Raw genomic sequence first — 14,311 nt, 5'->3', positions numbered from 1 at the left:
TTTCCATTTGATTTCGCTGCAGCTTCCATTGCCGAAGATCGTTAATTCTCCGTCGAATTTTTCTGTCCACGTTCGTAGGATTAGCAACCGAGAGTTCGTAATAGGCAGTCTTTTACTACCTGCCTCATGCCTGGCTGGCCGCCTTGCTGCTGGGCTGCACCGGAATCAATGCCGCTTTGTTCTTTTCTTGCCTTTTGATGCAAGCCAGGCCAACGCCACCATGGCGCTAGCTCTAGCTTAGCTAGTGGTGAAGTCATATCTCTATCTGCCTGCCTTGGTGGTTGTTGAGTTCAAGGCGCCACTCTAGCTACACTTCTTTTCGGTGCATGCATGTCACCTTCTTTTTGTCCATTACTGCTTCCGCTCCAGTTCCCCGGACGATCCTCCAGCACCACCTAACCTTCTCGATGTCCGGGAAAAAGGCAAAGGAGCCTTGGCTTGTGCCATGTACTACCACCATGCTTGTCTCATTATAGTCACCTATATATCACCAAATGCACATTTCTTACGGTCTTTTGCAAGGGAAAATCCCTGTAGTACATGTGTTCTTAGTTAGATTGCATGCATGCAATTGTGCTTTGTGGCCTTTTTACGCGTGCTTGTTTTCTGGAACGGATCCTTATTTTTCTGAAAGGGCCGGATTCTATGCGATGTTGGTAGCTAGAACTTGATGAGCAACTACTTCCTGGGAGCGAGAGGCTCTGCAAGATCAGAACAGGAGCACAGGACATGCACAGCTTCTGCTTCTGTTTGGGAGAAGCTAGCATTGGTACTAGTGGCAGTTTGGTGTATGCAATGAATACTGGAGTATGGAGTTTACTCCTGTTGTGACATAAAAGAGAGTTGGGTGCATGTCTTTCTTGCTGAGGCTTTCTTTTGGCAGGGAGCGAGCAGTGTGAGATGAGTTCTCTAGAATCCGGAGTACTCCGTAGCTAGGTAGGGTGGGTAGGCAGAGGGAGGGAGGGAGTAGCTTTTGGTTAATTTTGGCCTCTGCTGTTCCTTCTCTAGAATCTGTTTGTGGGGTTCGATGGAGTGAGCGAGTGAGTGAGTGAGGGCGGTTGGTGCGGCTAATTTTGTTTGTTGTTGATTTTTCCTAAAGGTCGAAAGCATGCACCTAGGTTCTGGTGCATACCTTGGCTAGCCGCATTGCGCAACTCCAAAGCTCTTTCTGGCCCTTTCTGGGCATGCAAAGCGGCAAGGAAAAAAAAATACAAAAATCTTTGTTTGAATTCTTGTCCTTCACGACGGAAAAACCTCGAGAGCTGCGTGCGTGGATGAAGGATGCATGGATGGGCCTTGCGCGTCGACCTCTTTGCCGCCTGCGAACCACCTGCAGCATATCTTGGCCTTTTGCGCCTCTTTGTTTGCCGCACTAGCTACGCGTTTGCGAGCGATTTCTGTGTCAGTTTGGCATTTTGTTTGCTTCAGTGCCCACGTACGTACGTCATCCCCACTTTAGACCTGGACATTGGGGTCTGGTCCGGACGGCCCGGCCCGAAAGCCCGTTACCCCTGGCCAGGCTAAGACATTGTTTTCAATTATATTTTTTAGTAGGAATAATTGGTACTCCCATAAGTGATTAACCTAACATTTAGTGCAAAATGGGTGGGGTTTTTTTTCAAAAGAAAGACAAAATATTATTGTAAAGAGATGTCATACATTAAGGATGGACAAGTCATCTTACGACAAAAAAACGAGATCTTCTATTCCCTCCGTTTTATAATTCTTGTCGAAATATTACATGTATCTAAACGCTTTTTAGGAATAGATACATCCATTTTTGGTCAAATTTGAGACAAGAATTATAATACGGGAATAGTACTACTTAATATACTGTCTGGTGACGTCTCATGACATTTATATGTCATATAATCATAAACGGTTCTTGTTTCAGTTGAGAGCCGTGTATGATACTCGATTATCACATAAGGTTCTGGCTATACTTGATTATCAGTTATCACAGGTGGTTCCTGTTCAGAACTGTCTCTGATAGCTTTTCAACAACAATTTGTGTGGTTGCGATGATCTAATTTTCTGTAATATTGTGCAAAGTTTGTGCCGTGTCTCACGCAATTCAAAGGTGCTAACATAAGACAAGAAGTAGTCTCAGAGCGTAACAGAATATTGTTTTACCTATTGGCCAGGACGTTGCCCTTCAGTCGCTAGCTATAGCTATAGGATGTGTGCATAAAATCCAAATCAAATAGTCATCACACGCACCTATAATCAGATCTTTGTCGAGTATATGACATGCATGGGACATTTTGTTCAGTGCTAACACCAAACCATGGAGACTAATAGCTTTCCCTTGTCACATCATTAGGCCCATATATAGGTTTATAGCTATCGATCGAGAAAATGAGATCTCAGGTAGTTTTCCATATGTCTTTTCATTATTAAGAGAAATAAGTAAAACATTTGCTCTATCTCCATTCTGAGATTCTCAGCGAAATTAATGTAAAACCTGGACACTTGTTGAGCTGCTAGTTGCTAGGACAGAATCAAATTGAAGACTGACTGACAATATAGGATGATTTGAAAAGACCAACTTAATTAGAGATTGCTTCACCAGTCATTTAATTGCCCGCTGAGGCACGTTGTCTGTGAGAGCAATAGTATAGTATATGTTTTTTCTCTGTTATGATTGGATGTATCCAAGAAAGAGAGAGCAGCGGAGAAGAAGAACGAGGGAAAAGTTTGTGCGTCCATAGAAGTTGAACATATATTTGAAACTAGTTTTATTCTTTCCCTGCCGGTGTGTGTATCAGTAATCTAGACTTTGCTACTACTAGCTTAGGGTGTTAGATATATAGAGCAGGTTAGTGTTATATCATAACGGCAATAAGTGCACAACTCAATATAGAATCAGAGCTGAAGGTTAAGTTGAAGTGTGAGGCACTACACTGTCTCCGCGTTATATATAGCAGGTTATATATATTGATCAGGCACTAGCTTAGAGTTTACACATGATATCACTACTAAAAATGGACAGCGCAACTGCAACTTGTTTACAATGTGTGGCAGTTTGCTTTCCTTCGGGTCGACCAAATCATTGCTCGATCGAGCATGAAAGGTAGAACTGACCAGATCATAGCTACTAGCTTATTGGTCAAAAATCAAACGGGCTAGGCTGATAAACAGTCAACAAAAAGTTTTTCTTCATCCAGGTAATAGCAAACGTGTAAATAAGACGAAAGATTACGAGTTAATTACAACCAAAAGCTGCCGCCCATCGAGAAAGAGTTGCTAATCGATTATTATTGTAAAATGACTTCTGAACAACTAACAATATAAGCTGATGATTTTACATGTCTTATTCTGAGAAAGGTGTTACAAGTTAGAATGTTCTTACCTGGTTGGCTTTTGGAATTCATTTAGCCACCTCAAATTTGTCAGATAAAATCAATTATGGAAATAGCCGCTCCAAACCTGCCTGCAGGTGCAGAGGATATTTGATGATCGATCAAGCACGATTTTTTTACATTTAAATTGTCTTAGATATGTACTGTTAGGCCGAGGGCGTAACCTCCTTTTCGAGAAAAAAAATGTGTATTGTTAACCGTAAATCTTACTAAACATATATATGTGCGGTTATATGAATATATAAATGCAAAACTTTCAAAATCATCAGAACCGTGGTGTTTCACTCTCATTTCAGCATCATAGCTATAATATGTACAAGTTAAAGTTACCTATTTTTTCATTTGAAAATATATGTTGAATGTTAATGGGCTTGCTTTGGGCCTGTAGTTGTTGGTGGTTGGTAGCACAAAATGACACCACTGACTCACTGAGTCAGTTTCTTTTTCTCTTTATATATTCCCTGAATTCCTCCTCTGCTAATACAGATATCTCAAGTGTCCTTTTCAGTAGGTTTTCGCAAAAACCTGATGATGTGGCTCTTGCAAAGTGCTCTCTGTGGTGGGCCCTGGCCATTCACCTTCTAGAAGCCCATGTGGCACCACCCCAAGTGACTTCTCCACCAATGACAGTGCTTGGTTAAGAACTGTCCCTGTCCAACTTATATCAGATGCTAGTGGATAGATACAGCCAGAAAAAGTGTATGATATATACATTGCCTACTGATTTTTTTTTTCTCCTAGTCTCTTTCTCACATATTTTCCCCTCATATATAATTATCCTTGTGAATTATCTACATTGCAAAGAATTACTAGCTGGGAACGAAAGAGAAGGGACGACTCTTGTCGATTCGTCACGCGGTACAACAACTTTTTCCTCTTTCTTTCAGAGTCGACGTGATCACCAGCACCAGTAGACTCTAACACTTCGGTCAAGCAACTACGTACACAAAAAGAGAACTTGTTACATCAAGGTTCGATGTAGACCGCAGATGCACTAACCCTTCTAGAAGCTGAATTTGGCAACAGTGGCAAATAAGTGGTAATCCATCCTACCTAACAGCGCCGCCAATCGCTGCACGCGCCACCGAACGGACGACCTCGGCGTGACGCCGGACAAGGGTTCGTCAACCTAGGCCTGGGCAAAGCAATTAAGGCAGGTGGTGAAGACTGTTGGTGGCGCTCTGTACCTGAAGCAGCAGCACTGATGATCCCCCGTTATTGGTTTTGATGCGTTATGGTGCTCTTGCTACATTGATTTTGTAGTACATTTGAAGCTCAATGTTTGTGTCATACAATGTGTTTGTGCATGTTTTAATGAATGAAATAATTGGATCCTTTATGCCGCTGACATTGCAGCGTAGCCTCCACCGCGAGTCGCAGGTGCGCTCCGCTGCTTTGGTCCTTGGGGCCTCTGCATGCAACGGGGGCGGGAGGCGACGGACAGCGTGGTGGCCTTGAGCGCATGGGCGGTGGGCGCCTTGGTCACGGGCGTGCTTGGCGACGTGGCGCAGTAGCCAGGTACGGCCTGGGTGGGGGAGTGCGTGGCGGCGGCGTGGGATCAGGGGAGAGGGTTTTTTTCTTTTTTTAGAGGGGACGATGTGCGGCCCAGTTTCAACGTTTGGACCGTGTGGAAGCCCACTTGTTCCAAAAATACCCCTTATACCGCACACCTTGTGAGAACAGTGTAATTAACGAAACAGGACGGCCCATATCGATTTCAGAGTTCTCTGAGCTCAAATTTGCATATGCAATAGATCGATCTCCATGCCGCGCTCAACTTGGATGCATCTTAACTTCTGCGATATAGACTGTTCAGATTAGAATGCATCATCTGAAGGTCGACATTTTTCTAGTTTTCAGAGATCCTACCCCATGCTAGCTAGTTCGGTTTGTACTTCTTTTTTGTGTGTAAACTTAATTTATTCCGGGAAAGATGTTTGAAACTTGCACTACTTTTCGACAGGTATTCCATGTTATGGAGTAGTGCAAGTTATTAATTTGCAAAAAGTGCCAATTACTATATCATGGACTTGGAGAAAAAAAGACATGTCATACTTTTTTTCCCCTGGAATTCTATCTATTTTAGTTTAAGAAAATCTTTGCTTTTGCTTTCTTTTTCTTTCTTTTAACCTTTTGTTTGAATTTATTTTCTAGCATACAACCTGTTTTCCCAATAATAAAATTTGACCTGCTATTTTTCCTTCGATGTGCAACATACATGTTTCAATTTTGTCCAGGCATTTTCGTAGCTTATCTGGGCCCGTTTGATTTATTACGGGCTGCTCTGTTAAGCGAGGAGCCGAGAAGGCCCATATTAGATCATTAGATCAGTCCAATAGCCAGATTTCCGCTCAAAAAAAAAGTCCAATAGCCAGATACGCATTCCCTAAAAACACAGATTCGGCTGTTCTCAAAGAAAAAGGACTCGAGATCAAAGGATTTTGATGAGGTTCAGTTCGATCGTGATAAAAGAATAAACACAGGAGGGCAGGATCGAGGCCCATTTCCTAGCTTTTGTGTGTTGCTTTTTTTCTAACTTTTACGCCAACGTGCGGGCGAGAAACAGGCGGGCGAAGCGTCCGCCAAATCGTGGGCGTGGTGGTCTGGGGCACGAACCAAGTGGGCCCTTAGTCATGTCAGTGCAGACAAGTGCGAAACTTCCTAGGAGAATCACCAGTCTATCAGTGTCAATTTACAAGGTAGCTTTGCCCCTGGTTGTAGATGCAATGTAATCTGCCGCCATAGAAGATGCCCACGTAATTCACACGGCCCACGCCATTTCTAAACTTCATACATATAGTGTTTTGGTCTTTGTGTCGATCGTGACCATCCACCTAGAAATGCGCAATGTGCCGCACGTTGGTCATACCAGTCCACGATGGAAAACTTTGGCACCCCGTCGAAGCAAGGTGCATGCCCCAATATCGTTAGCATCTAGCTTGAATTTTGGCACTCGGTCGAAGTAAGGTGTATGTCCCAGTATCGTACCATCCAGCTGAAGGGGCGCGTAGAGATAAACAAAAACTTTTCCTACGCGAACTCCCAAGATCTAGCCGAGGTAGAAAGCCACGAGGATTACCACTAGACGCGCAGTTGCGGATTATCGATGCGGCGCCTTGATGCAGTGCAGTCCCTCGATCCGATCCAGCCGATCCAATCCCGCGATCGTCGAAGTGATGAACGTACAGCACCTCTGCCGGTATCCACACGTGCGAGGAGGAGATCCGGCGGCGGACTGCTAGGTCCGGTGCGACGGTTGAACTGAATCGGGCTAGAGTTCTCAACGCATGAGAGTGGAAAAACCGTGCCCCTTAGGCATTCCACGCCCCTGCTTATATATCGAGTGGAAGTGGGCTCCAAGCCTTGTGGCCCATCCACCCTGCGAGTCCAACTCGCATTGTCAGCCCAATTCCAGTTCGGGTCCAACCCGACCAACTACTTGCTCCCGCTCTTAAGTGTGTGACCCCGCAGGCTCATAGCGACTTGGACACGATTGGAGTCCGACTCACAATCGATCAATCGGTAGCGGCTCCTAGCAGAACGTGCCGACTCCCAAGTACCATCGAGTCATGACGACGTACCTTCCAATGTGACATACGTCTTAGTCCCTTTTGCCTCACGATATACCTTGTCGAACTATAGGCGATTAATCGTCATCCCTTTAATAGTTCAACTCTCTTCTCGATCCGTGATATACGATTCATCCGACTAACTCTTAGTCGATCGACCCGGTTAACAGTTAACCAAGTCGCGCATGGCCATGCTTCCCGAATCATATCACTCGAGAGGGCCCAGAGAATATCTCTCCAGTCGGAGAATCATCTTGGTTATCCACATCACACAGCTTGATTCTCAGTCAACCCGAACTCTGCCTTTATAACTGCCCTGTTACGGAACAACGTTTGACAGAACCTAAGTTGGTGATCCACAACTCGGATTGTGCGATAACCTCAGGTATAAGGATTACATTGATTGAGACATGCAAATGACGACCTACTCGTTGCATCTCAATATGGGTCAGTCCGACTCGCTAAACTCTTTAGCCGAGTCCGTGTAAGCTGGAATGACATCACCATGCCCATGACAAGTGGAACCGAGTCATCAGCCAACTTTCACATTAGTCTAGCTTATGTGTCCAGCACAACCTCAATGACTAAGGACAATTTAGTATGAACAACATGAATACATAGTTCCACAATCAAATCACATATTCAATGATACATATCAGATGTTCAAACAAGGACAACTTAATAATATTTATGAATACATTGGGAATTACATCATACATGATTGCCTCTAGGGCATATTCACAACACCAGCATGACATTTCCGGCGCCACCGCGTCCCCAACATGAACTTGAGCACCATGACTATCTCATATTTCAGAATAGTGAAAAATCAAATAAAAATCATAGACTGATAGTGTAGCACCCAATGCTACTTCATAGTCGCAATGTCCTCCTGTCTCTTTCCCTCCCCTATTCTATATCATCCTCTACCACCGCAACCCTGCTGCATCTCCTCTATCACCACCTCGGGCAAATGTAAAGAAGCACATTGACTTTCAACCAAGATTTACCTTAAGCTGACATCTTTTTAACCCTTTTCTGTATCGGTGAGTCCCATGAGATGACTTTTTGCCCTCACCTTTCACGTACCTTTCCTTCTCTTTCAAGTTATCCTTTTTCTTCTCGGAAGGCGTCCGAGCATTAGTGCTTAATACCACAAGTATCTTCAAAAAAGTTTTGAACATACTCCCTCCTGTTCACAAAGAATGACGTCCACGTTTCTCGAGGTCGAACTTTGACCAACGATTATACCAATAGTATATAGATTATATGTTGCAAATTTTATATTGTTGGAAAGATTTTTGAAATACGAATCCAATGATATAATTTTTGTAGCACATAACCCTTAAATGACTAGTCTAATTGTTGATCAAAATAAAATCTTGAAGTGTGCGTGCCATTCTTTGTGAAATGGAGAGAGTATATGCTTATTTTCTTATATTTTTCCTCGTGTTGCGTTGATCATTGAAATTTGCCTCAGGTTCGACCGATTTCTTCAAGTCTAGAGTCAACGGTCAACAGATCTGCATAGATTAGATCAGAGACCGTCCAAACCCGCAGGGAAATCACGAGGCGGCAGCTGGGCTCGTGAGTCTCTCTCGGGCCAACCCCGACCCAAGGCTCGCGACCGCCTCCTCCTGCTCAGATCTCGCCGCCGGCAGAAATGCGCCCCTCCTCTAGCTGCGGGCGCGGCCGCCTCCTCCTCCTCCTCGCGCTCGCCGCCGTTCTCGCCGTCGCTTCTCCGCCCCGCGCGTCCGCCTCAGAGTCTGACCACAAGGTGCGTTGCCCAGCCCATCCCCTTCTCCATCTCCGCCCTGGCCTGGATCTAAAACCTCCCGTCGTATCCTCTCGGTTGGATCGCTCGAGTTGCACCCCGTTCCGTGGTGTCAGATCTGCACGCCCGCCAGCGCGATCTCGCTCTGGTTTCTCCGGCTCCCGCGTGCTGCTGTTTTAGCTCCTAGCACAGTTGGGTTGTCTCGGGGTAGTAGTACCTGATGTGATGCAAATGGTTCAACGTCGAAGGGAGTTCTGTGTCTGCAGTGGGCTCGTAGAATCGTTTGGAAATTGCTTGCGTAGAACCGGTTGATGTGGGAGTGCAGGAAATGGACATGTTAGGACTTCGGGACGAGAGATTCACCGTAGATTAACTGAAGTCATGGCGGTGGAAATCTCTTAAGTCAGTACCTGGACTCTCATCGATCTCTGAATGGGATGGACACCTAGTCATAAACGGCAACAGTAGTGTTGCCTGATGCCCTGGTACTTGGATATTTAACCTGGTCTTGATCGGACAAAATTTTGTATGTTCAGGTTCAGTTAGGTACTTAGGTTATAGTGTATGTTCGATAGGGTATACAAAAGGGTATAGTGTGATACTGTGAGATTAATGACAGTGTTTGTTCCATAGAGAGATAGAGGTACTAACCGTTGAGCTTGTATTACATACAAATGTTCTATATCTTGCTTTGCATGCATATCGGGTGCAGTTGGTGGTTAAAAATAATAGGCTATCATGTGGGCAGTGGGAAACCATAACAACGATATCTCCTATCAAATTGTTGCTTGCATCATTTTTATTTTATTTTGTTCCCTTGTGATTGATGCAAATTAATTTAATTTAGGACATTGTAAGAACTTCCAATTAATTCTAAATTAGGATAGTATTTTGCATTCTAGCTTTGATATATTTGCCATTGCACTATTCAATTTGGTGAAATAAATGAGACAATTCAGCTGTCCAATCCATGCAACTAGGGTGATAGTATTTTGACAGTAGTGAGTTGCTGACTCTTGAACCGTGTCTGTGTGACCTTATGAACATTACTGAATCAGCTTCACTAGTGAGCAATAATATATTTATTTGTTCAATCTGTATTGATAAGGAAATTCCGTAGCATGTCACCAAAACGATTTGCGTTTGAGAGAATACCAAATCATCATGCCTCACTGACATATAGCCTGATCACCCAATGTCCATGAAAATGCCGATATCCTTAAGAGTCTTACTAGTGATTCAACTATTGTATATCAAACTTGAACGCTTATATAAAAGTGAAGAAAATTATTTTGTAACTCTGCAAATTTTGATGGCAGATGTCAGCACTGAGTAATGACAAAGAGATCCCAGGGATTTTTTCTTGTCTCCATGATACCTTATCATTACCATCATCAATCCCCAAATTCGTAATAAGTCGGTTCCAGTTAGCATGGTTTTGCAGATATAAACCTACAGTTACTCCACTGTATTATCTTAAGTGCTGATTTCCTTTCAAAATTAATTATGCTTGATATCATGTCGTAGGAGGAACTTTGTGAGATCAGAAGTTCTCATCTTCTTTTATATTTCTTGCATGCAGTACAAAACTGGAGATCCAGTTAAGCTCTGGGTGAATAAAGTTGGCCCTTACAATAATCCTCAAGAAACCTACAACTATCACAGCCTTCCATTTTGTCAGCTGTCTGAGAATCCTCCTCATAAATGGGGTGGTCTTGGAGAGGTCTTGGGTGGAAATGAGCTGATTGATAGTCAGCTTGACATAAAGTTCTTAAGTATGTTGATATTGTTTTCACACCATACTTGTATTTGTTTACTATGTACCCAATGTCCATGGTAGGTATGCATTTGCTTGTCTTACTGACTGTATAAAGTTTTTCTTTGCTGTTTTATCTGTAGGCGATGTGGAAAAGGGCTCAATTTGTACACTTGAACTAGATTCTAAAAAGATTCAACAATTTGCTGATGCCATTGAAAACTCATATTGGTTTGAATTTTTCATCGGTATGTGGATCCATATTTGATCCATTAAATTTTATTTGATTGTAATGATTTGGTAATATTTCTTGTTTCTAACATTATTGCATCAACTCTTTTGCATTGCTTGGGGCGTCATTCACCTAGATGATCTACCTCTTTGGGGTATGTTTTTATCAACTTAGTTTTTTTAAACCCTACTTGTTTTTCAAACCCTAATTCTTTTGCCTGACAAGACAGTTGTTATGTGCTTTGACAGGTTTTGTTGGAGAGACTGACAAGAACAGTGAAAACAAGCATTATCTTTACACACACAAGAACATTCTTGTTAAATATAATGATAACAGGGTATGCATTTTGCACTGATTCAGAAAACCAGCACATTAATTTTGGAAAAGGTTAAACAATGATCTGATCTGATATTTGTAGATAATTCATGTTAATCTCACCCAAGAGTCTCCTAAGCTCCTTGAAGCTGGTAAAAAGTTTGATATGACATATTCAGTCAAGTGGGTAGCAACAGAAGTCTCATTTGCACGCCGTTTTGAAGTTTACCTGGACTATCCTTTCTTTGAGCACCAGGTAAATTTAATCCGTGTTTCTTCCAACAAGAATTGAGTGTGCATAGCACACAGCCCGCTGTATGCTTTTGGAGATAATTGTTCGATTCCAACAATAGGAAGCGGCATCTTCCATTTGAAGTTTTGAACTAACCGTTGGAAGCTTCTAAATTTATTTCAATTTCTCATGTTCAGATTCATTGGTTCTCCATTTTCAATTCTTTCATGATGGTTATTTTTCTCACGGGTTTGGTTTCAATGATATTGATGCGAACACTCAGAAATGATTATGCAAAATATGCTCGTGATGATGATGATCTGGAGTCACTGGTGAGCATCTGAATTCTTTAGTATATTTTGTTTAAATGTATACTTTGCTGAAGTAAATAAATTCCTTTGATTTTCATCTGCTGCCACTTAATTGCTGCCTGAAATCATGATGTTGCTTTGTTAGGAGAGAGATGTTAATGAGGAATCTGGATGGAAGCTTGTCCATGGCGATGTATTTCGTCCTCCTCGAAGCTTGACATTTCTTTCTGCTCTTGTTGGTATCGGTACTCAGTTGGCAGCTCTTATCCTACTTGTCATTGTATTGGCCATTGTTGGCATGTTATATGTTGGGTATGCTCAAAACCAGAGACATTCTTTCTGTCCTCTTTCTACCTTGTCATTGCATGCAGAACACATGTTTCGAAATATCTGACAAACTAAAACCACAATAGCATTGTCATTGTAAGTACCTATTAATAAGTACAGGAATATTTGAAATATGAGAGGAATCAGCATTTACATTTCAGAATACTATAACCTGTAAGCTTCCAGCCACATGTTTGTCCAAAACTGGCCAGGAATCTTCTCTTTATTTTTTTTCTTGGAAAATCTCGCCTCTCGTTATCTGTTGGAAATTTGCAATTATGAAACATCATTCTGAATTAGCTGTCCCTTTTTCTCTTTGTCTTCTAGATAGGCTAAATATTTGAAAGAGAACTAATCCTGCAGTTCACTATCCAAAACTTATCCTGTCCTTTTGAGTTGCACAAATACTGTGGAGGTATAGTACAGAGAAGCGAATAGATCCTAGAAATCGAAAAAGTGGAGAAAACTACATTCTGTTTTAGCATGGAGCATGGTTCCTCTGTACATGGTTAAGCATGCAATTGCTTTTCTACAACTTACATATTGTGCAATGTTTTTCAGGCGGGGGGCTATCATCACAACCTTCATTGTGTGCTATGCTCTTACATCTTTTATTTCAGGATATATTAGTGCTGGTCTTTACTCAAGGAATGGTGGTATGGTTCTTTGCTTTTTCACAAGTCTCACGATTTTGTTTTCTTCTTAGACAACTAGTATTAGCCTGAACTTTTGAACGGTTCAGCTTTTTTCTGAATGTTTCTTTCTTTCTGGTTTCATCATTTTATTATACTTTTTTCGAAGATTTCTTGCACATTGTCATTTAAAGATTGTTCTCACTTCATGTTATTGTACTTTCTTTAGAATATTCTAGAATTTGTATATTATCATCTAACTATTTTGATCACTTCATGACCTATGGATTATTGAATGCTTTACTTGATTCTATGGCAGGCAAAAACTGGATAAAAGCTATGATCCTTACAGCATCCCTCTTTCCATTCTTGCACTTCGCAATCGGTTTTGCACTGAACACAATTGCTATCTTCTATGGATCGTTAGCAGCAATACCATTCGGTACAATGGTTGTCATGTTTGTCCTTTGGGCTTTCATCTCTTTTCCCCTTGTGCTTTTGGGCACGGTTGTTGGTAGGAACTGGAGTGGGGCTCCTAACAATCCCTGCCGAGTAAAGACTATTCCACGACCAATACCTGAGAGGAAGTGGTACCTTACACCTTCCGTTATCTCATTGATGGGTGGGCTTCTTCCCTTTGGCAGCATCTTCATTGAGATGTACTTTGTTTTCACATCATTCTGGAACTACAAGGTAAACAAGGACATCATTGTCAACTGTACTAAATACTGTTTTTAATTTTTTTTAATCATTAACATCATGTATAGCCACGTAGTATAGCATGCAGAATCCCATTTTTATTGTCCTTGCTTCATATTATTGTCCTTCATGCGCTCTGAAGCCTCTAGTTGCAATTTTCATTATATGGGCATTTGCTTATGCAACATTTTCGGCTTGGCAGGTTTATTATGTCTACGGCTTCATGTTGCTGGTCTTTGTCATTCTTCTAATAGTTACCATCTGTGTCACAATCGTGGGTACTTATTTCCTGCTGAACGCTGAGAACTATCATTGGCAATGGACTTCGTTTTTCTCTGCTGCATCAACAGCACTATATGTGTATCTGTACTCCATCTACTACTATCACGTGAAGACAAAGATGTCTGGCTTTTTCCAGACAAGTTTCTACTTTGGCTACACGTTGATGTTCTGTCTGGGTCTAGGCATACTATGTGGTAAGCTGTTGCTGCTACTAATGATTGAGGCGTCAGAACATTTTAAGACCGTTTTGTTGTTCTGACATCTCTTGGTGTTTCAGGTGCTATTGGCTATCTAGGATCAACTCTTTTTGTGAGGAGAATCTACAGAAACATCAAATGTGATTAAATTCACGGTGCATACGGGAGGGGTGGCGGTATCAGATCATATGTGGTGTTATTGCTGTGGAAGCGAGACCTCTGAACTGGATTAATGCCAGTTCCTGACTGGGGTTTCAGAAACAACGCAGTAGGCCGTGCTCCCTTGGCTTACTCAATTACACCCCAGTTCTCTTGCCTACTTATTTCTTCCCTGGAGCTGCCCTCGTAATGTATACTTGTGGTAGCTGACGGATTTAGTACAAGTGTCTGGTACATTTAGGTTCTTAATTTTTTTTGTTACTTTTTTTTTTCTCTTTTCAAATCAGAAGTAGGGAGTGAGTATCCATGTGTTGCGGCACTGTCTGGATTTTCCTGTCCGAATTGTTGCATCCAATTCAAGGATGTCAGTTAACAGATTATCGTCTATCACGAGCAGATCTTTGTGTTTATATATATCTCAACATTTATATATACTCTTCAGTGGGAGCTTAAACATTGGAGTA

General features: G+C 42.1%; 1 protein-coding gene across 1 annotated transcript; it reads left to right on the top strand.

The window, feature by feature from the left end:
* Window positions 1-8,487: 8,487 nt before the first annotated feature.
* LOC104584765 (transmembrane 9 superfamily member 1) lies at window positions 8,488-14,311 on the top strand. Its single transcript, XM_010240357.3, has 12 exons — window positions 8,488-8,708; window positions 10,288-10,480; window positions 10,605-10,709; window positions 10,830-10,847; window positions 10,942-11,030; window positions 11,112-11,264; window positions 11,438-11,572; window positions 11,697-11,863; window positions 12,440-12,534; window positions 12,830-13,203; window positions 13,412-13,685; window positions 13,769-14,311. The coding sequence occupies exons 1-12, from the start codon at window positions 8,595-8,597 to the stop codon at window positions 13,834-13,836; spliced, it is 1,785 nt and encodes a 594-aa protein (XP_010238659.1). The 5' UTR covers window positions 8,488-8,594; the 3' UTR covers window positions 13,837-14,311.

This window comes from Brachypodium distachyon, chromosome 4 (assembly GCF_000005505.3).
Source record: "Brachypodium distachyon strain Bd21 chromosome 4, Brachypodium_distachyon_v3.0, whole genome shotgun sequence".
Lineage (NCBI taxonomy): Eukaryota > Viridiplantae > Streptophyta > Magnoliopsida > Poales > Poaceae > Brachypodium > Brachypodium distachyon.
Note: the sequence above shows the minus strand (reverse complement) of the source record. Positions and strands in the feature narration are given on the sequence as shown.

What these genes read in the sequence shown, in the direction of transcription:
- LOC104584765 (XM_010240357.3), top strand. Translation starts at nt 8,595, where the DNA reads ATGCGCCCCTCCTCTAGCTGCGGGCGCGGCCGCCTCCTCCTCCTCCTC. An exon ending in ATGATGATCTGGAGTCACTG is followed by an intron (nt 11,573 to 11,696) that starts GTGAGCATCTGA and finishes TTGCTTTGTTAG; the next exon opens with GAGAGAGATGTTAATGAGGA. An exon ending in GTTGGCATGTTATATGTTGG is followed by an intron (nt 11,864 to 12,439) that starts GTATGCTCAAAA and finishes AATGTTTTTCAG; the next exon opens with GCGGGGGGCTATCATCACAA.